Raw genomic sequence first — 22,534 nt, 5'->3', positions numbered from 1 at the left:
TATGTATATACACACATACATATATGTATCTGTATACACACACGTATACATATATGTATATGTATATACACACGTATACATATATGTATATGTATATACACACATATATGTATATGTATGTACACATATATACATGTATGTATATACACGTGTACACACACGTGTGTGTATACACGTATATACACATATGTGTGTGTATACACATATACATATGTGTATATACATATATACATATGTACACATATACATATGTATATATACATATGTACACATATACATATGTGTATATACATATATACATATGTACACATATACATATGTGTATATACACATATACATATGTACACATATACATATGTGTATATACACATATACATATGTACACATATACATATGTGTATATACACATATACATATGTACACATATACATATGTGTATATACACATAAACATATGTATGTACACATACATATGTGTATATACACATATACATACGTATATACACGTATACATACGTATATACACATATACATACGTATATACACGTATACATACGTATATACACATATACATATGTGTATATACACATATACACATGTGTATATACACATATACATATATGTATATACACATATATACACCTATGTATATGTATATACACATATATACACCTATGTATATGTATATACACATATGTATATGTATATACATACACATATATACACATATGTATATGTGTATACACACATATATACGTATATGTATATGTATGCACACGTATGTACGTATACGTATATGTATACACACGTATATACATATACGTATATGTATATGTATATACACACCTATATACACATATGTATATGTATATACACACCTATGTACACATATGTAGATGTATATACACACCTATGTACACATATGTAGATGTATATACACACCTATGTACACATATGTAGATGTATATACACACCTATGTACACATATGTAGATGTATATACACACCTATGTACACATATGTAGATGTATATACATATATACATATGTGTGTATATAGATATCTGTGTGTGTATATATGTATATGTATAAAATATTAAAGAAATTCTGGTGGAGTTCGAGTTCCATCGGCCCCCATCCGGGCCACCCTGCCGCCTTAGTGGCTGCTCCTCCCCAGAATGCTGATGCCCAAGAAAAACCGGATTGCCATTTATGAACTCCGTTTTAAAGAGGAAGTCACAGTGGTCAAGAAGGATGTCCACATGCCTAAGCACCTGGAGCTGGCAGACAAGAATGTGCCGGGCCAGGCGCGGTGGCTTACGCCTGTAATCCCAGCACTTTGGGAGGCCGAGGCGGGCGGATCACGAGGTCAGGAGTTCAAGACCAGCCTGGCCAAGATGGTGAAACCCCGTGTCTACTAAAAATACAAAAATATTAGCCAGGCGCGGTGGCAGACACCTGTAATCCCAGCTAGTCGGGAGGCCAAGGCAGGAGAATTGCTTGAACCCAGGGGGCGGAGGTTGCAGTGAGACGAGATCGCGCCCCTGCACTCCAGTCTGGGTGACAGAGTGAGACTCATCTCAAAAAAAAAAAAAAAAAGAATGTGCCCCGCCTTCATGTCGTGTAGTCCCGAGGCTACTACGTGAAGGAACAGTTTGCCTGGAGACTTTTCCACTGGTACCTTACCAATGAGGGTATCCAGTATCTCCATGATTACCTTCATCTGCCCCTGGAGATTGTGCCTGCCACTCTACGCCACAGCCGTCCAGGGACTGGCAGGCCTCGGTCTAAAGTTCTGGAGGGTGAGCGACCTGCAAGACTCACAAGAGGGGAAGCCGACAGAGATACCTACAGAGGGAGTGCTGTGCCCCCTGGTGCCGACAAGAAAGCCGAGGCTGGGGCTGGGTCAGCAACCGAATTCCAGTTTAGAGGCAGATGTGGTCGTGGACGCCGTCAGCAACCTCAGTAAAATTGGAGAGGATTATTTTGCATTAAATGAACTTACAGCCAAAAAGACTTTAAAAAAAAGAAAAAAATTGTATTATGTCACAAATGAACCCGTTGCAATGATCATACAGGTTTTTTCCTTTGATAGTTTGTACTACTTTAATAGTTTTTTCTTTTATTACATCATCTTAGTCTCCTAGGAAAACCCCAACTTGGTCATGATACATATTTAATCCATTGCTGGATTATTTGCTAATATTTTATTTAGCATTTTTGCATATATGTCCATAAGAAGTTAGTCTATACTTTTGCCTCCTTGTACTATTTATGTCTGGTTTGGTTTTAAGCCTATACTAAATTCACAGTGAGTTGGGGAGAATTCCATTTGCTTCTTTTTCTGGAAGATTATGTAGGCTGGGGTCGTGTGTGGTGCCTTATGTCTGTAATCCCAGCACTTTAGGAGGCCAAGGTGGGCGAATCATGAGGACAGGGGTTGAGACCACCCTGGCTAACACGGTGAAACCCCGTCTCTACTAAAAATACAAAAAATTAGCTGAGCGTGGTGGCGGGTGCCTGTAGTCTCAGCTACTCGGGAGGCTGAGGCAGCAGAATGGCGTGAACTCGGGAGGCGGAGCTTGCAGTGAGCCGAGATCGCGCCACTGCACTCCAGCCTGGACGACAGAGCGAGACTCCATCACCAAAAAAAAAGATTATGTAGGCCAGGTACTGTGGGTCGTGCTTGTAATCCTAGCACATTGGGAGGCCGAGGCGGGCAGATTACCTGAGGTCAGGAGTACGAGAACACCCTGGCTAACGTGGTGAAATCCCGTCTCTACTAAAAATACAAAAAATTAGCCAGGCACACCTGTAATCCTAGCTACTGTGGAGGCTGAGGCAGGAGAACTGCTTGAACCTGGGAGGCGGAGGTTGCGGTGAGCAGAGATCACACCACTGCGCTCCAGTCTGGGCTACAGAGGGAGACTTCCTCTCAAAAATAAATAAATAAATAAATTATATTTAAAAAATTCTGTAGAAGATAAAGACTTTCTGATCTTTTTAATGTTTCCTGGACTTATCTATAAAATCATCTGGGCCAGATGCATGGGCCATCTGGGCCATTTTCTTTGGTTTTGTTTTTTGTGAGATTTTTGACGGGATGGGATACAGATTTTAAAATAAACATTCAATTCCTTTAACGGTTCTAGATCTAGACAAACTTTTCTCTTTCTTCCTACTTCGTTTTTATGAAGTTATATTTTTCTTTTGAGACGAAATTTCTGTTGCCCAGGCTAGACTGCAGTCACCCCATCTCGGCTCACCGCAATCTCCGCCTCCCAGGTTCAAGTGATTCTCCCGCCTCAGGCTCCCGAGCAGCTGGGTTTACAGGCGTGTGCCACCACACCCAGCTAATTTTCGTATTTTTAGTAGAGTTGGGGTTTTACTATATTGGCCAGGCTGGTCTCGAACTCCTGACGTCAGGTGATTTGCCAACCTCGGCCTCCCAAAGTGCTGGGATTATAGGCGATAGCCACCCCACCTGGCCTGAGTTATATTTTTCTATAAAACTGTTTTGATATTTTAAAAAATCACTGGCATAACATGGTTTATGTAGTGTCCTTGTGATTTTTGTCTTAATATTGTGTATTTATTTATTTATTGAGATTGAGTCTCACTCTGTCGCCCAGGCTGGAGTACAGTGGCCTGATCTTGGCTCACTGTGACCTCCACATCCCGGGTTCAAGCGATTCTCATGCCTCAGCCTCCCCAATAGCTGGGATTACAGGCACCTGCCACCACACCCAGCTAATTTTTGTTTTGTTTTGTTTTGAGACGGAGTTCCACTCTTGTTGCCCAGCTTGGAGTACAATGGCGCAATCTCAGCTCAGCACAACTTCCAACTCCTGGGTTCAAGCAATTCTCCTGCCTCAGCCTCCTGAGTGGCTGGGATTACAGGCATGCACCACTAGGCCAGGCTGATTTTGTATTTTTAGTAGAGATGGGGTTTCTCCATGTTGGTCACGCTGGTCTCGAACTCCCGACCTCAGGTGATCCACCTGCCTCAGCCTCCCAAAGTGCTGGGATTACAGAGGTGAGCCACCACACCTGGCCATTTTTGTATTTGTAGTAGAGACGGAGTTTCTACTAAACTCCGTCTTGACGTTAGGAGTCCGAGGCCAGCCTGTGCAAGATGGCGAAACCCTGTCTGTATTAAAAACACAAAAATTAGCCAGACCTGGTGGCTCATGCCTGAAATCCCAGCTACTAAGGAGGCTGAGGCAGGAGAATCGCTTGAACCCAGGAGGCGGAGGTTGCAGTGAGCTGAGATCGTGCCATTGCACTCCAGCCTGGGGGAGAAGAGGGAAACTCTGTCTCAAAAAAAGAAAAAAAGATGAAAAACTTGGAAAAATATGGAAGAAACCAAATGGATTTCTAGTTCCTAAGCAAATTGAAGACACAGTCATAAAAGTGCATTAAATTAATAACCCTCTTTTTTAAAATTTGTTTTAAGACAGAGTCTCACTCTGTTGCCCAGTCTGGAGTGCAGTGGTGCCATCTCGGCCCACCACAACCGCCGCCTCCTGGGTTCAAGTGATTCTCCTGCCTCGGCCACACGAGTAGCTGGGACTACAGGCGTGAGCCACCATATCTGGCTAATTTTTGTATTTTTAGTACAGACAGGATTTCACTATGTTGGCCAGGCTGGTCTCCAGCTCCTGATCTCGTGATCCGCCTGCCCCGACCTCCCAAAGTGCTGGGATGCGTGAGCCCCCACGCCTGGCCACTACTTTTCCTTTTCTTTGTGTGTGTGTGGTTTTTTTTGGTGTGTGTGTGTGTGAGATGGAGTTTCGCTCTTGTTGCCCAGGCTAGAGTGCAATGGTGCGATCTCAGTTCACTACAACCCCTGCCTCAGCAGGAGAGCAGAAATCTTCAGCGATCCACTGGCGGATCTGCAGCCATTGTGGGCTCCTGGTCTTCCCATGACTTTTGTGTGGGTGCCTATCCTTCCAGTACCTATCCCGCGAGCGTCCCCCAGCCTCCCGCCATTGCCAGCAGGTGCTGTGATCGCGCCATTGCACTCCAGCCTGGGGGACAAGAGCGAAACTCCATCTCAAAATTAAAAGAAAAGGATGAAAATTTTGGAAATATATGGAAGAAACCAAATGGATTTCTAGCTCAACTAAATCGTAATTATTCAGTGTCTATTTTTCGCAAGAAACCATATATTTCATGTCCACAATCAGGGCCACAGTCCCAGCTCACTTGTGGGTGTTTCCTAAGCAAATTGAAGAACACGGGCATAAAAGTGCATTAAATTAATAAATCTTTTCTCTCTGTCTCTCTCTCTCTTTCTCTCTCTTCTTGAGATGGAGGTTCGCACTGTCACCCCAGCTGGAGTGCAGTGGCGAGATCTCGGGTCACTGCAAGCTTCACCTCCCAAGTTCACGCCATTCTCCTGCCTCAGCCTCCGGAGTAGCTGGGACTACAGGCGCCCGCCACCACACCCGGCTAATTTTTTGTAGTTTTAGTAGAGACGGGGTTTTGCTATGTTGGCCAGGCTGGTCTCCAACCCCTGATCTCCTGATCCGTCCGCCCCGACCTCCCAAAGTGCTAGGATTATAGGCATAAGCCACCACGCCCGGCCGCTTTTTTTTCTTTTTCTTTTTTTTTTATTTTGAGACGGAGTTTTCGTCTTCTTGCCCTGGCTGGAGTGCAATGGTGCGATCTCAGCTCACTGCAATCTCCACCTCTGCGGGAGAGCAGGAATCTTCAGTGATCCACGGGCAGATCTGCAGCCATTGTGGGCACCTGTTCTTCCCGCGACCTTTGTGCCCGGGTCTCAGCACGTGCTGAGATCGCGCCATTGCACTCCAGCCTGGGGGACAAGAGCGAAACTCCATCTCAACGGAACCCTTAAGGTCGTTCCGTCACTGGGGCCATTATGAGCTCACGCACCCACTCCCTCAGGTTTAGAAGGTGCGTTGCCTGGCAACAGAAGGAACTGCTGGCTTAGACTTTGGCTGAGTTGGCAGCTCCACGAGGACGCTCAGAGTCCAGCTCTCCAGCGTTCAAGCATCTGACGGTTCCCCACTCCTCCCAGGAGCGGTTACCTGGGCACTCTGTGCCCCTCATTCCTGTCGGGGCCCAGGCTGAGGACCTGCTAGTAGGGCTCAGTTGCCTGGAGTCCGTTCAGCCCATCCCCCAGTTCACTTTGCTTGTGGGATCTCCCCGTTGCTCCTGCCCCTGGACTGAGTGGCAGGCCATCCTACAAGCACCCGGACACTTGGCATCAGTGGTGTCAAGACAACTCTAAGAAGGTTTTCTGTGATCCTGCAAGACCTGTGTTCCTTCCCGGTGATTCTGCCTTCAATTTGATTGCACAGGTACCACAGCAAGCCAGTGCTGTGTGCGCCGAATTCCAGGGGGTCCTCCAGCTCAGCCACTCCACTGAACACAAGGACTCTCTGTGGGACCCAGGAGCAGGTAGTCACCCCTTTGAGGACCACAACAGCCGGCGGTCCCCAGACTTGTGGCCAGGGAAGATAGTATTGAGCGCTCTCAAGGAGAGTGGGGCAGGGATGCCTGAGCAGGACAAAGACCCTAGAGTCCAAGAGAATCTTGATGATCAGAGAAGGGTCCCCAAGGTCACCGGGGATGCACGGTCTGCATTTCGGCCCCTGCGGGACAACGGAGGACTCTCTCCCTTTGTGCCCAGTCCCGGGACTCTGCAGAGAGACCTCCATGCCCAGAGGTCAGAAGTCAGGTATAACCAGAGATCCCAGACCTCCTGGATGAGCTCGTGCCCCGAACAAAATGCCATCTCGAGCTCCTACAGCTCTACGGGAGGCCTCCCGGGGCGAAAGCGGAGGTGGGGGCCAGCCTCATCCCACTGTCAGTTGACCCTCAGTTCCTCAAAGACAGTGAGTGAGGACAGACCTCAGGCTGTCTCTTTGGGTCACACCCAGTGTGAAAAGATGGCAGATATAGCACCAGGGCAGACACTGGCCCTCAGGAATGGCTCCCCCAGATCCCAGGCCTCTAGGCCCCGTAAACGCAAGCTTCCCCTGCCGCCACACAGGCAAGGGGATCCTCTGATGCTGCCACCTCCCTTAGAGCTGGGGTTCCGGGTCACTGCCAAAGACCTGGACCTGGAGAAGGAGGCGGCATTCCAGCGCATCAACAGTGAACTGCGGGCTGAGGCCAAGGCCATCTCGGACTGTACACTGTCACGGCCTTCCCACACTGTGTCCTCACTTGCAACAGGGGCTTCTGGTGTGCCCGCTCTCTCTAAAGCACCCAGTATGGATGCACAGCAGGAGAGACACAAGTTCCAAGACTGCCTGGGCCCAGTGGCCCCCCTAGCTTCTGCTGCAGAGGTCCCCTCTACAGCTCCTGTGTCTGGGAAGAAGCACAGACCACCAGGCCCCCTGTTGTACTCCTCAGATCCCCATCCTGCCACTTCTTCCCACTCCTGGGACTCAGCCCAGGTCACCTCACTGATTCCTGCCCCCTTCCCAGCTGCAAGCATGGATGCGGGCATCAGAAGAACAAGGCCTGGCACTTCTGCTCCTGCAGCTGCCTCAGCAGCCCCTCCCCCCTCCACATTGAACCCCACGTCGGGGTCACTACTGAATGGAGTGGATGGAGGCCCTTCACATTTCTGGGCCACAGCCACAGCTGCAGCAGGTGCCCAGAGGTCAGCAGTCAGATATAACCAGAGATCCCAGACCTCCTGGACGAGCTCGTGCCCCGAACAAAATGCCATCTCGAGCTCCCAGAGCTCTACGGGAGGCCTCCTGGGGATAAAGCAGAGGAGGGGGCCAGCCTCATCCCACTGCCAGCTGACCTTCAGTTCCTCAAAGACAGTGAGTGAGGACGGACCTCAGACTGTCTCTTCGGGTCACACCCAGTGTGAAAAGACAGCAGATATAGCACCAGGGCAGACACTGGCCCTCAGGAATGGCTCCCCCAGATCCCAGGCCTCTAGGCCCCGTAAACGCAAGCTTCCCCTGCTGCCACACAGGCAAGGGGATCCTCTGATGCTGCCACCTCCCTTAGAGCTGGGGTTCCGGGTCACTGCCAAAGACCTGGACCTGGAGAAGGAGGCGGCATTCCAGCGCATCAACAGTGAACTGCGGGCTGAGGCCAAGGCCATCTCAGACTGTACACCCTCACGGCCTTCCCACATTTTGTCCTCACTTGCAACAGGGACTTCTGGTGTTCCCGCTGTCTCTAAAGCACCCAGTATGGATGCACAGCAGGAGAGACACAAGTCCCAAGACTGCCTGGGCCCATTGGCGCCCCTAGCTTCTGCTGCAGAGGTCCCCTCTACAGCTCCTGTGTCTGGGAAGAAGCCCAGACAACCAGGCCCCCTGTTCTCCTCCTCAGATCCCCTTCCTGCCACCTCTTCCCACTCCCGGGACTCAGCCCAGGTCACCTCGCTGATTCCTGCCCCCTTCCCAGCTGCAAGCATGGATGCGGGCATCAGAAGAACAAGGCCTGGCACTTCTGCTCCTGCAGCTGCCGCAGCAGCCCCTCCCCCCTCCACATTGAACCCCACGTCGGGGTCACTACTGAATGGAGTGGATGGAGGCCCTTCACATTTCTGGGCCGCAGCCACAGCTGCAGCAGGTGCCCAGAGGTCAGAAGTCAGATATAACCAGAGATCCCAGACCTCCTGGATGAGTTCGTGCCCCGAACAAAATGCCATCTCGAGCTCCTACAGCTCTACGGGAGGCCTCCCGGGGCGAAAGCGGAGGTGGGGGCCAACCTCATCCCACTGTCAGTTGACCCTCAGTTCCTCAAAGACAGTGAGTGAGGACAGACCTCAGGCTGTCTCTTCGGGTCACACCCAGTGTGAAAAGATGGCAGATATAGCACCAGCGCAGACACTGGCCCTCAGGAATGGCTCCCCCAGATCCCAGGCCTCTAGGCCCCGTAAACGCAAGCTTCCCCTGCCGCCACACAGGCAAGGGGATCCTCTGATGCTGCCACCTCCCTTAGAGCTGGGGTTCCGGGTCACTGCCGAAGACCTGGACCTGGAGAAGGAGGCGGCATTCCAGCGCATCAACAGTGAAGTGCGGGCTGAGGCCAAGGCCATCTCGTACTGTACACCCTCACGGCCTTCCCACACTGTGTCCTCACTTGCAACAGGGGCTTCTGGTGTGCCCGCTCTCTCTAAAGCACCCAGTATGGATGCACAGCAGGAGAGACACAAGTCCCAAGACTGCCTGGGCCCAGTGGCCCCTCTAGCTTCTGCTGCAGAGGTCCCCTCTACAGCTCCTGTGTCTGGGAAGAAGCCCAGACAACCAGGCCCCCTGTTCTCCTCCTCAGATCCCCTTCCTGCCACCTCTTCCCACTCCCGGGACTCAGCCCAGGTCACCTCACTGATTCCTGCCCCCTTCCCAGCTGCAAGGATGGATGCGGGCATCAGAAGAACAAGGCCTGGCACTTCTGCTCCTGCAGCTGCCTCAGCAGCCCCTCCCCCCTCCACATTGAACCCCACGTCGGGGTCACTACTGAATGGAGTGGATGGAGGCCCTTCACATTTCTGGGCCGCAGCCACAGCTGCAGCAGGTGCCCAGAGGTCAGAAGTCAGATATAACCAGAGATCCCAGACCTCCTGGACGAGCTCGTGCACCAAGCGAAATGCCATCTCGAGTTCCTACAGCTCTACGGGAGGTCTCCCGGGGCTAAAGCGGAGAAGGGGGCCAGCTTCCTCCCAGTGCCAGCTGACCCTCAGTTCCTCAAAGACAGTGAGTGAGGACAGACCTCAGGCTGTCTCTTCGGGTCACACCCAGTGTGAAAAGACGGCAGGTATAGCACCAGGGCAGACACTCGCCCCCAGGAATGGCTCCCCCAGATCCCAGGCCAATAGGCCCCGTAGACGCAAGTTTCCCCTGCTGCCACGCAGGCGAGGGGAGACTTTGATGCTGCCACCTCCTTTGGAGCTGGGGTTCCGGGTCACTGCTGAAGACCTGGACCTGGAGAAAGAGGCGGCATTCCAGCGCATCAACAGTGAACTGCGGGCTGAGGCCAAGGCCATCTCGGACTGTACACCCTCATGGCCTTCCCACACTTTGTCCTCACTTGCAACAGGGGCTTCTGGTGTGCCTGCTGTCTGTAAAGCACCCAGTATGGATGCACAGCAGGAGAGACACAAGTCCCAAGACCGCCTGGGCCCAGTGGCCCCCCGGGCTTCTGCTGCAGGGGCCCCCTCTACAGCTCCCGTGTTTGGCACGGAGCACAGACCACCAGGCCCCCTCACATTCTCCTCCTCAGATCACCCTCCTACCACCTTTTCCTACTAATGGTACTTCTGGTACTCAGCCCAGGTCATGTGGCAGATTCCTGCCCCCTTCCCAGCTGCAAGCATCGACGGAAGCATGAGAAGCCCACAGCCTGGCACTTCTGGAGCCAGTTCTAGCCCTACAGCTGCACCCACGGTAATTCGGAGTAGAGTCGGATCCACGTCTGCATTCCGTCAGAAGAAAATCTTTTAAGAGAAAGGACCAAAGGAAATAGGGCATGAGGGGGCCTGAACACCCAGGGGGCCCCCCAAGGCAGAGCACTTCCATGGTGACCATGGGACCTGGCATGGGGAGCAACTCTGTTGGGTGGCACCTCTGTCTTTACTTTCCATCACATCCCTGGGGGACCATTTAAACCGATGCCTGCAATTGCAAGTCGGGGATCCAGTGCCACTGCAAACAAGGCAGGCTTCACTTGCAAGTCTGGGCCGGCCTCTGACCCTAGCAACTCCACTTCTCGCGTGGGCACAGCAAGGAGGAACCTGGCTTCTAAGGCTCCCTCATGCGCTGTCAGGAGTTCTGCTGGACACAAGTCCAATGCGCCATCCTCCAGCTCATCCTTCTCCACGTCGGGCTTTTGAGCCCATCATAAATTCCTAGAGTGAGGTCCAGAAGAGTTGTGTCTATGTTTCCTTCCAATATTTTTGTAGTTTCGTATCTTAACATTCACATTTCCGTCTTGAATCTATCTCGAGGTGATTTTTCTATATGCTGAGAGATAAGGGTCCAGTTTCATTCTTCTGCATGTGGCTATCCAACCCTCCCAGTACCATTCATTGAAGAGGGTGTCCTTTCCCCAGTGTGTATTTCTGTCGGCTCTGTCAAAGACCAATTGGCTGTGAATATGTGTCTGTCTTTCTGGGTTCTCTCATCTGTCCCATTGATCTAAGTGTCTAGTTTTATGCTAGGATTATACTATTTTGGTTACTATGCACTTGTCAAAAATTTTGTAGTCTAATTTGCAGTGAAATGGGATGCCTCTAGTTTTGTTGTTTTTGCTGAGCATGACTTTGGGCCTTTGAGCTCTTTTTTGGTTCTTTTTTATGAATTTTAGGACTTTCCAGTTCTGTGAGTGATGACATTGGTATTTTGGTAGGGGTTGTATTGAATCTCTAGACTGCTTCGGGCAGTATGGTCATTTTAATGCTATGAATTCCTTCCACGAGCATGAAATGATTGTCCATTTCTTTCTGTCCTCTTAAACATTTTCATCAGTGTTTTGTAGTTTTCCTTGTAGAAATCTTTCACCTCCTTGGTAAAATTTCTTCTGTGGCATACATCTTTCCATGTTGTTGCTATTGTAAATGGGATTGCCTTCTTAATTTCTTTCCCAACCAGACCATTATTGGCGTATAGAAATGCTGCTGATTTTTTTTGTTGTTGTTTTTGATTCTGTATCCTGCAAATGACTGTATTGATTTATTTATCAAATCTAGGGGTTTTCTGGTGGAGCCTTGACATGTTTCTAGATCCAAGATCACATCTTCATCAGACAAGGATAATTTGATGTCCTCTTTTCCAGTGTGGATGCCTTTTATTGTTTTCTCTTGCCTGATTGTGTGATGTGGAATAGGAGTGGTGAGAATGGGCATCCTCGTCTTGTTCCTGTTTACAGAGGAAATGCTTTCAACTTTCCCCTATTCTATAATAGGTTAGCTATGGCTTTGTTGTATCAGCTTTTATTATTTTCAGTAATGTTGTTTTGTTTGTTTGTGTTTTTTGAGAGAGAGTCTTGCTCTTGCCACCCAGGCTGGAGTGCAATGTTGTGATCTTGGCTCACTGCTACCTCCGCCTCCTGGGTTCAAGCGATTCTCCTGCCTCAGCCTCCTGAGTAGCTGGGATTACAGGTGCCTGCCGCCACACCTGGCTAATTTTTGTACTTTTAGTAGAGATAGGGTTTCACCATGTTGGCCAGGCTGGTCTCGAACTCCTGACATCAAGTGATCCACCCACCTCAGCTTCCCAAAGTGCTGGGATTACACGCATGAGCCACTGCAGACAGCCCTGCCATTTTCAGGTATGTTTCTTCTATACCTAGTTTATTTGTTCCTTTTTTCAAGACATGGTCTCACTCTATTTCGTGTTGGAATACAGTGGCAAGATCATAGCTGCAGCTTTGAACTCCTGGGCTGAAGCCACTTCAGCCTTCTGAGTAGCTGAGACTACCAGTGCATGTCACCAGAGTTGGCTAGTTTTTATTTTTTGTAAAGATCTATGTTCCTCAGGTTGGCCTTGAACTGTTGATCTCAACTGATCCTCCCAACTCAGCCTCCCAAAAGCACTGGGTTGACGAGCACGAGCCACTGCCTGGCCCAGAGTCACATTTTAACATCACATCCTCACTGCTGCGCTCAAGTTTTGGCAGTGACTGAAAACGCTAAGGGAGAGTTTCTGGTCAGGCCCGGCCCCGTCTGTGCATAGGAGGGGAATGGAAAAATGGCCTGTGGATGGTTCTTTTGGAGAAATGGCCAGACAAGCACTGAGATGCCATTTCCTGGAATACAGGGCCATGCGATGTCCAGCCCAGCTGCCAGGTCCAGGGCCCTCGGCACCATCTAATTTGGGAGCTTATTCAGAAGTGGCCTCATTTGCCCAAAGCAGCTGGTTTCCCTTCCAATCTGGCCCCATTTGAGAGATGCAACTGGGCCCTGTCTTCCAGGAAACCATTTCAGTGCGTGCCTGTCTTTGTCCCCGCGCTGGCTGGCCTCTCTGAACTGTGAGAACTTGGGTTATGTGAGGCTCTGCCTGTCAGCTGAGCATCATGAAGCAGCTCTCTTCTGTTCCAGTGAGGCCAACCAGGCTCCAACACCCCTGCCCCGGGTCTGCACAACGGCACTCCAGCTTGGGTGACAAAGTGAGACCCTGTCTCTAAAAGAAAAAAAAAAAATCGGCCTGCAAGCATGGGTTTGATTTTCAAACAGGACCCGGAGGGTAGGGACAGACAGTGCTGTCACCCTTAGGTGCTGAACACTCAGAAATGGGCCAGCGGCAGCCCTTTCCTCACCTGCAGACACCAGATTGGGCAGAACAGCACGTGGCACTGGCAGCTCTTGCAGTGAGGGCAGAACCCAGCATGAACCCTTCTGCCTGTGGGAGGGGCTGCTGAGGCCTGCGGAGGCCAGGATGGAGGCTCGTCCCCTTGTCCAGCCCTTGGCGTGGTCTCCACCAGGTCCCCAGCCCACCAGTGCAGGGCACCCCTGAGCCTGCTGTTGCCATGGGCCCTGTCTCTACCCAGGACGTCCCAACACCCTCGCAGTGTCAGGGAAATGATCATGGTGACGGTGACACTCCGCAGGCAGGGCTGCTGAGAGAAGCTGAGAAGAGTCACACTGCAGGCAGGGGCCCGTGTGACAAGCCCCTCTCACCCCGAGAGAGCTGACCAGGCAGCTCATGAGCAGAGCCACATCCTGGAAGTCCGAGAAAGGTCCCGGCTGGGCTCGGCCACCTCACTGGCCACGGGCAGCCTTTGTCGTGTGAGCCTTGCTCTCCTGGGGAAGCTCAGGCTGACGGCTGATGTGGGCATTGCCGAGGGTAACCTGTGGCCCAGTGGATATGGCTGGGTCTCCTCAAGCTGCATTCATTCAACTAGGACCCAGGGTGCACGCCCATCTCCAGCCCAGGGCAGCTCCCCTGTAAGCTGGGTGAGCTACTGAAGCCAAGGCGGGAGGCGGCTGACCACACCCACGGCCCATGCGGAGGTGATGGAAAGGCTGGACTCAGCAGCAACACCAAATCCCGGACCAGACAGAAACCACCCAAGACTGAGGGGCTCGTGCCAGAGCGGTGGCCACAGGTAAGAACCCGGGCCCAGGCTGTGTGTGGAGGGAATCCTCCATGTCCCAGGGCTTAGCATAGCAAAGGAAGACCAGCCGGGTCACCCTGGTGGCCATCTGTCCCTGTCCCACCTGCAGAGTCAGAACAGCCTCTCCCCAGTGGGGATCATCTCTCTCTGCCAAAGCAACAGTGGTCCCTGCCCCAACCAGACTACCCGACTCAGTGGAGTTATGGATGCTGCTCCAGCATCCTAACACTGCCCAGCTGGCGCCTGCCTGTGCTCACCCACACCCCCCAGGCCGGCCTTCCCTGCAGCCTGGGCTTGGCCACCTTGGCCTGATTGAGCACTGAGGCCTCCTGGGCACCCAGCCCCATCACTGCACCTGCTGCTTCTAGCCCCACCTCACCGGCTCAGGGGTTCTTCCCAGTGGCGCTGATCATGAAATCAACACGCACGCAAGTCGTCTCAGGAAACTTTTTAATGAAAGTCTCAGCAGTTCTTTCCCCCACGGTGGTGTGTAAGTGGCTGAGCTCAGATTGCAGCTGCTAAGACACCAGCCACTTACCGAGAGAAAGCCAGGCTGCTTCAAACCCCGGGCCCGAGGCAAAAAAGCATCATTTCTGGTCGGGGAGTCTGGAAGCCATGCCTTGTGGGAGGTCACACTGGCATCTAGGCCTTCGCCTGCATTGCAGAAGGAGAGCTGGGTCCCCCTCCTGGAGAACGCTGCATTCCCCAGCCCCACACCGGCTTTGCCACCACACAGGCTTTTGAGGCAGGAGGCGGGTAAGACGTAGCTGTAGGCCCAAAGCAACCATCAGCCCTGGGACCCTGTGGGAGAGGAGCACTTTTAGAACATGGAAAAGTGTGGTCATCCCATCATTAGACAGCACACATCCTACATAAATAAAAAGTCGTATGGGGAAGGAGGTTGGGGAGGGAATAAAAAATTGGCACAGACATTGATAGACTGGTTTCCAGTTTCCAGGTAACAGATGCACATCATGAGACCAGAGGAGACCGAGACAAGGGCTGGATTTGGCTTTTCTAAGCAACATGTGTTCCTGCGCAGGGCTGAATGGTCGCTGAGACAGAGATGGAAGCCAGGGCATGGGAGCCCACCTGGCCCAGATAGGTACAGAGAGCAGAGGCTCCTGTTCTGTCCTCGCCACCCATGAGGGTGACACTGCTTGTAAATGGTGGCTCTGCTCTCCCAGCAAGAAAAAAGCACAACTAAATCCACACCACACACAGACGCAGACAGAAAGCCTTCAAGTGGCTCTGTTTTCTGCTCCCCGCCTCACCAGGTCCACAAGCAGAGAGGAGTGTCAGGCGCATGGCCCCGCTGTCACGCTCCCCAGTGAGCTGAGGGCTCAGCAGGAGCTGCCCACTGACACACAGGGGAAACCCACTCTTCCCACCTTGGGAGCGGTTGCCAGACAGAGCCGCACTGGGTGCTGGTGTCATCCAGGGACCCCACACACTTCCATAAATGTGATCCTGCTTCCCTCTGGGCAGCTGCATCATCTCCTCCTGCAGGACCGTCTGGAAACTTGGCTCTCAGTTTGCTCTCCCTTCTCTCCTCTGCCTGCCCCAAGCCCCTCTTTCTAAAAAAGTGATGCAATGTTCATGGGGTTATTTCTTGAAAATACTTGGCGGCCTCCACGCTTCTGTTTTCTTTGAGCCAGGTGGTCAGGATGGTTTACAAAGAATGCCTGGGCTCCCCCGCAGGTGCCAGCAGATGGGGTAGCAAATGGTCCTGTGCCTCCACCTGCTCTGGGAGGGAGTCTCCCGTCTCTAGGCCTGGCGCCTTCCTAACCCTCCACGTATCCTGTTCTCCAGAGACCTCGGAACCCACTCCTGAGAACAGCGGAGCCAGGTGCTTAGAGGAAGACCAAATGCTGCCAGGACACGGATTGTCCAGGGATTACATTCCAGCATCTTATTAGGTATCTGGATCTGTTGGGAAAAAAATTAGAAAGTATGTATAAAACTTAAAAATATTCAAGTATCAAAAGGTTATTTAGGATGAAAGTTTTAAAACAAGTCATCAGCAAGCTGCTACCACCAAGTGGAGACTTACACAAAAGCTGAGCAAGTCCACTGAGCTGAGAGGACAGAAATGAAGTCACCTGTGCTGCGGCAGGGGCAGGGACACTTGGGGCAGGGAGTGTGTGGGCAGAGAAGCCAGAGAAGTCCAGGCCTGTGGAAGCCAAACAGGAGAGCGTGGGCTGGAAGGGCGGTCAGGATCGGGGGACGAGGTCGCTCTCCCTAGAGAAGGAACCCTAAAGTGTGTAGCCTGGGATTCCCTCCCTGGGGGTCCTGTCCCCCGACATTTCACAGGCCTTCTGAGCTGCCTTCCAAGGAGGACAAACACGGCAACAAAAGACCCATTTCTGCACAAAAATCCTTCTGGAAAGAAAAAGAAGAAAGCCAAGAATGGAGTCAAAATGCTACCCAGTGCTGACTAAGCCTCTCAAACCCTGTTCTAAGTGGAGTGTGGTTTCTAAGTCAGGGAAAGGGAAGAGGCCCCACCCACACAGGCCATGGCCCCCACAGGATGAAGCAGCAGCGTTTATTCAAGATACAACAGTGAGGGAATCAGGTCACGTTCCCTTCTCCCCAGAGAGGGCGCTTCTTGACAAGCCATTCAGTAGAAATCTTTTAGACTCTATAAATTCAGTTCATAAAAACCACTCCTTTCACCCTGTCTCCCAGGGCCAGGCCTGGACTCCGAGATGAACTGGCTTGGGGCGCCCTCAGGTGGCCACATAAAAACCCACAGTCTGAGGCCAGCCTGGGGCTTTCAGACCTGGGCGGGATCTGCCCAGGCCACCTGTCCTTCTGCTTTGGGCCGCTGTCTCTTGGCAGATGGCCTGACACTTGGGAGTGGCCAAGGATGCCTCAGAAAATCTTGATTCCCACTCTACAGATGGCCCGATTAGCCAGAGGTTTCCAGGCTGCCTGTCCGCCTCCAGGAGATGGACTGGGACCTTTAGACATTGGTGGAGAACAGGATACTCTGTCTCTTGCTGTCCAGGGCAGGGATGGCCTCCAGCCACAGGAAGCACCTGGACCTGCCCGGGCAGAGTGGGGAAGAGGAGAGTGGCTCAGAGGGGGGCTCACAGCTGCTGGTGGGGAGGTCTTTGGGGCCCAAGCCCCCAAGTCCACCTCAGGTGCTAGAAACCCCTGCTAGTGTCATGAACCCCTTACAGGGAGATGGGGGTGGGGTGGGGTCCTGACAAGGCATGACTTGTTGGGTGGGGGGTGGTTATTTATTTTAGAGATGCCCAGGGCCTTGCTCTGTCCCCCAGGCTGGAGTACAGTGGCTCCATCATGGATCACTGCAGCCTCTAACTCCTGGGCTCAAGCAATCCTCCTGTGTCAGCCTCCCAGATACCTAGGATTACAGGTGTGTGCCACAATGCCTGACTAATTTTGCTTTGTATTTTTTTCTAGAGATGGGGTTTGCTACATTGCCCAGACTGGTCTCAAACCCCTGGGTTCGGTTGTCCTGCCTCGGCCTCCCAAAGTGCTGCGATTACAGGCATGAGCCACCACACCCGAACACTTGGGGTGATCTTAAGCCCCCAGCAAGGTGCACCAGCAGAACCAGGAGGTGGCCTGTGCACCCCCTATCACTCCCATCCATGAAAACCTAGGCAAGTCCCTCTCTCTGAATCTCAGCCACCACCACATACAATGCAAGTTGGAAAGATGGGCAGGACTGGGGGTGGGGCAGGCAGAGGCCACCTCTGTCAGGCTGGGGTGGCATTGGCTAGAGACTCTCTTCCCATACCTGGGACATGACCTCCAAGGACCTGCTGTCAGTCATGGTGATGGCTTGGATTGGCAGGGAGCTTGCTCTCTTTCTCGGAGGGCTGGAGCAGCGTGGGGCCAAAGACAGTGGCAAGGTTGTGCAGGGACACCTCATTGACTGCCTCCTTCTCTGCCACCCTGTAGAGGACTGAAGCAGAGGGTGCTGTTTCAACACCACCACCAGGAGAGAGGCAGAGGGGCTGTGCTGTGCTAGAGTCCTCAGGGAGGGAGTGACCTCGACCCTGGCTGTGCTGCAAGCTGACTCCAGCCTTGGTACTTCTGCATCTCAGTGGCCCAGGACAAGGGGCCAACTCTGGGCTGGTGGGGAGGTCTCCACCTTGACGTGACTGGGAGGGAAGAGGGGGGTCCAAGTGCACTGCTGGCCATGGCCAAAGCTCTGAGCTCTTTGTTAAGGCCACAGTGCAGAGGGAGGAGGGTGGCAAAGAGGAGAGGCAGGGGTGGGGGTGGCAGCGGTGCTAGTCCTTAGAAGCAGTGAGTTATTGCAGATGGGGGTCGGGGGAAAAGGTCCTTGGTGCTGGGGGTCTGGTGGGAGCAGAGGGGCACCCCACAGCCTGGAGACCTGGAGTCCTGGGCAGCCACAAGAGAGCTGGGCTACCTTTCCAGGTGGTCTAGAAGGAAAAGGAAGGTGAGCAGGTTGGCCTCCGGCAGGGACAACAGCAGGTTGAGCATGCAGCTCTTCTTTGCAACTGGGTCTGAAAGAGCTGCAGGAGGCAGTGGGTTACTCCTCTGGGTTACAACAAGCCGGAGACCTCTCCCGAGGTGGTCACATGGAGCGCCCGGGACACGAGTCCTTGCGCAGTTTAGGCTCGTCATCATCATCACACCCACAGCTCTGGCCACCAGTGAGGACCCTGTGAGGGGCACCTGTGTGAGGTGTGAACCACCTGATCACCTTTTCTCTACCTCGCAGGGGTCAGCAGCAGCAGGGTACCCGACCATGCCAGAGGGGGCATAGCTCGGTTTCCCACACCTCACTTTTCACAGCCTCCAAGGGCAGCAGTGCACGTGGAGGAGACGTCTCCCACGAGGCCAAGGCCTCTAGTGCTCACTGATGCCCTCTGCGAATTTGGGGTAGAACTCGTCAGTGAAGAGGGGCCCGGGCAGCTCACGGAAGTATAGCTTCAGCGTGCCTGCAATGGCGTTCACGTCCATCTCGCTCATCATCACCGACACGTCCTCGTTATGTGGAAAGAGCAGGGAAATGCTGCGGCCTCCTTGAGGATCCCGAGTGAGTCGCCCGCCATCCCTGCCTTGGCTAAAGCACCGTCCCTGCCACGCTGACCACTGTGTGGTCCCTCCCAGGCTTTGAGCAGCTCACGTGACTCCTCCCAAGAGCTGTGCATGGTTCTGTGTCTGCAGAATTGATAGGGGTGCGTGGGCATTCCCATTCCTCTCCCCTGCTTGGCCCGATGTGATGGCCAGGAGGAGGCCAGTGTGGCAGGACACAGCGCCTGTGTGGGGATTGGGTGGCTCTGCCCTGTACACAGCAACCACCCCTGCACCAGTGTCTTCCCATAGCAGGAAGGCCGGGGGAGAATCTGACTGGTTTCAGTGTTTGAACCGGTGTCTTCCTTTGGACCCAATTGGCCATTGGTACTTACCTCCCTACCACAGGCCAGGTCCATTCTGGGCCCCCAGAGGGAGCTGAAACTACCACAGGGCCCTCCCAGGGATGCTGGGCATTCTAGGGGTCCTGGTCAGGGTGGGTGGTGTGTGCTGCAAAGAAGGGTCTGCAGGCACAAAATCCTGTTGCTTTGAAGATGCTGGGAAGGACCCTCTGGGGTCTCAGTGCCCTCCCCTGGCATTTGAGGCACATCCGGGTCCTTCAAAGCCTGTGAGGGTTGGTGAGATGGAGGCGGAAAAACTGCCTTCTGTAGAAGCTGTTTGTACAACTCTTGTTTTCTCTTTTTTAAAAATAATAAAACAGTAAATGAAGAAAAGACAAGAGAAGGATGTGACATGCCTGGGCCATGGAGCGCTCTGAGGTCTCATCGCGGACACCACTGCCCACACCTCCATCCCGTCCTGCGCAGGCCGACACTCACTGACGTCGAAGGCTGCCTTCAGTGCCTGGATGTCTGCGGCCACTCCGGACACGCGGTAGATGCCCACCTCCTCCATGCCTCGGCGCTCGATCTCCTCCACACACTGGCGCGTGATGTAGGGCACCTTGGACCTCTCTCTCCTGTGGGAGGAGGGAATGTTCTCAGTATCCCAACAGCCCTGCTTGGGCCATAACACAGGAGACCTGCTCCCTATCTGCACACCCGGAGGCGGGGTGAGGACGGTGACGAAGGTACCCAGGTCTGGGGCTGCACACAGAGCCTTCTGCATGCCTGTCCTCCCTCTGCAAGCTCTGTCCTCATTGCATGTACTTTCTCAGGAACCTTTCAAGCGGCCAGAACCCCTGTGAATCACACATGATCTTTGCGGGAAGGTCAGGAGGCCTGTCTAAGTCAAGTCAGCACAGGAAGGGCATCTGACAGATTCCAGGCCTGAGGTTAGCAGCCTGTGCCCCCAGCTGGGAGATCAGACCCAGTATTGGTCCTGCCACCTATGTGCTGTGTGAGAGGAGAATCCCTGACCCCTGCCCTAGGCCTAGGCCTTAACAAACATCTGACGAATGAATGAAGGGTTGCCTCAGCACCAGTGCTCCAAGTCCTGTGATGCTAAGTGCTTTTCTCCTCTGAGTCTTAGCAATGGACAATTCCAATACCACCACACAGGACACTAGAGTAAGAATACTTCAAAGTTAGTGCTGTGCTGAGGCCTTAACTTTAGTTCTGTTTTGCAACTGGATTTAGGAGCACATCAAAGCCGCTTCTCAAGCCACCCTCATTAGCAGGGCTTATTTGGAGGAGCTGCTGATGGAGTCCTCGCTGCTCATGCCCAGAGCCCTCCCAGAGTGCTATGCAAGTGGCTGCCATGCAGTTGGGGGTGGGGCGTGGTGTTTAGACACAGATAGGAGTCCAGGGTATGACTGATGGAGGCCCCGGCCCACGTGACCAGCAAGGTCAGGGGCCCAGCCGGATTCCATCCTGGGGAAGCAAATGAATTCTCAGAGGAAGTGGTCTGTGTCTGCATGAACTGCTCTCAAACCCACAAACAGGCTTCTCTTGCCAACTGACCCATGACAAAGGGTTCAAGATTGTTTGAAATAAAAAAAAAGGGAGCAGGGAGGCAGTAGGTCCTGCAAAAGTAAATTGTTTATTTTACAATAAGAAAGTGATTACATATTTCTTTTTTTTTTACAATGGTCAAAAATTAGAAGTGATTGTGAAGATGATGTCTACCTGCCTTGCTGATGAGTAGGATGTGATTTGGCTCTTTAGGAAACTGAATTTGCAGAACTTAAGAATATTGATTTATAAAGGGCATGGCCATTGACCCAGTCCATCTTATGCAAACCTGGATTCCATAAATAATATTTAAAAATGAAAGTATTGGGGTGGAGGTTGCAGTGAGCGGAGATCGCGCCACTACACTGCAGCCTGGTCGACAGAGTGAGACTCTGTCTCAAAACGAAAAAAGAAAAAGAAGAAGCCATTCCCAACGTTGCTCATCAAATTATGACCATAAATTTCCAGGATCAGACTAACAGCTAAAGAGACTGATCCATCAACACCAAGCAGAGAATAAAGCAGATTTCTTTTTTTTTTCTGTTTTGGAGAGCCTCTAGGAACTTGAAAAATACATATACCACACTCTTAAGACCCAGTGGTTCTTAATCAGGGATGTTCATTAAAATGCTGGAAAACTGTAAAGACTTCTAGGTCCCACCCAAGGAGATTTTGCTTCTGATTGACTGGCTAGTGGCCTGGCCATTGGTATTTTGAAAAATCCCTCCAAGTGATTCTTTTACATCCCAGATAGAAAACCCTAAATTAAAGGTGAAAAAAACAGACACCAAGTAGCATTTAAATAAATGTCAACTTTAACTCCACAAAATATCTGGTTGCATGTGGACAGAAAGAGAAGGAAAGAGGGCCCTATATCTGGATAACTTAGAAATGTGCTCCCCCTAGCAAGATATCTACCAAAATTAAAACCATATTTGAGGATGCTGGTGCTGTGAGCAATATATAAATGATGCATGTAACGTCATTTAATATGATCTTACTTTTAAAAATGAGTAGAATGGTGTTTTCTAGCTGTTAGTTTTTCCAAATATCAATATAGAAATTAGTCTTCTGCAGCTGCAGAGGCAATTCAGTTTCCAGCTTGCTTGCGTGTGGCCTAGAGCCATAACATGGCCCAGGGCATCTCTGATCCACCCCTCCCACAACCACCAAAGCCAGAGACAACCAAATGCCTTGGACCATCTGGTGAGAGAGGTAGCTGCATGGCAGTAAGAGTCCTGCTCTGAAATGACAAGAGCCTTAAGGCCTAGTGTTGACTTACTGCTAACTTGCTGACACTGCACACTTGCTGAGTGATCTTGGGTGAATCCTTTCACCTCTCTGAGGTTCACTGTGAAATGAGAGGTCAATGGTCAAACTTAAACACCTTCAGAGGTTGGGTAATATCAGTCAGTAAAATGGACCAGGCACAGCACAAAGCGGAATGGTGCAGACTGTGGCAAGTTGAGAACTTATGCCTCTGTAAAGGGGGCAGCCACCACTCAGTTACTGCAGATTACTCCCTCTTTGCTGAGGACAGTTGCACAGGT

At 51.9% G+C, this 22,534-nt stretch overlaps 1 protein-coding gene, 1 long non-coding RNA gene and 2 pseudogenes across 2 annotated transcripts; 3 read left to right on the top strand and 1 right to left on the bottom strand.

Moving 5' to 3' along the window:
* The first annotated feature begins 1,175 nt into the window (after positions 1-1,175).
* On the top strand, positions 1,176-8,388 carry LOC112130606 (putative POM121-like protein 1). The gene is given in 5 exon segments (XM_063722943.1): positions 1,176-1,292; positions 6,111-7,577; positions 7,579-7,653; positions 7,656-8,171; positions 8,251-8,388. Coding segments are annotated over 5 exon segments (2,313 nt in total).
* On the top strand, positions 8,225-15,142 carry LOC129052580 (putative POM121-like protein 1-like; annotated as a pseudogene).
* A 16-nt stretch (positions 15,143-15,158) lies between these two features.
* LOC134761162 (breakpoint cluster region protein-like) lies at positions 15,159-18,858 on the bottom strand (annotated as a pseudogene).
* LOC129052586 (uncharacterized) lies at positions 17,832-21,997 on the top strand. The gene is made up of 3 exons (XR_008517653.2): positions 17,832-18,117; positions 18,776-19,093; positions 19,793-21,997. It is a non-coding gene; the product is annotated as an uncharacterized LOC129052586 (long non-coding RNA).
* Positions 21,998-22,534: the final 537 nt, after the last annotated feature.

Source organism: Pongo abelii, chromosome 23 (genome assembly GCF_028885655.2).
Source record: "Pongo abelii isolate AG06213 chromosome 23, NHGRI_mPonAbe1-v2.0_pri, whole genome shotgun sequence".
Lineage (NCBI taxonomy): Eukaryota > Metazoa > Chordata > Mammalia > Primates > Hominidae > Pongo > Pongo abelii.
This window is presented reverse-complemented; position numbering and strand designations above follow the sequence as displayed.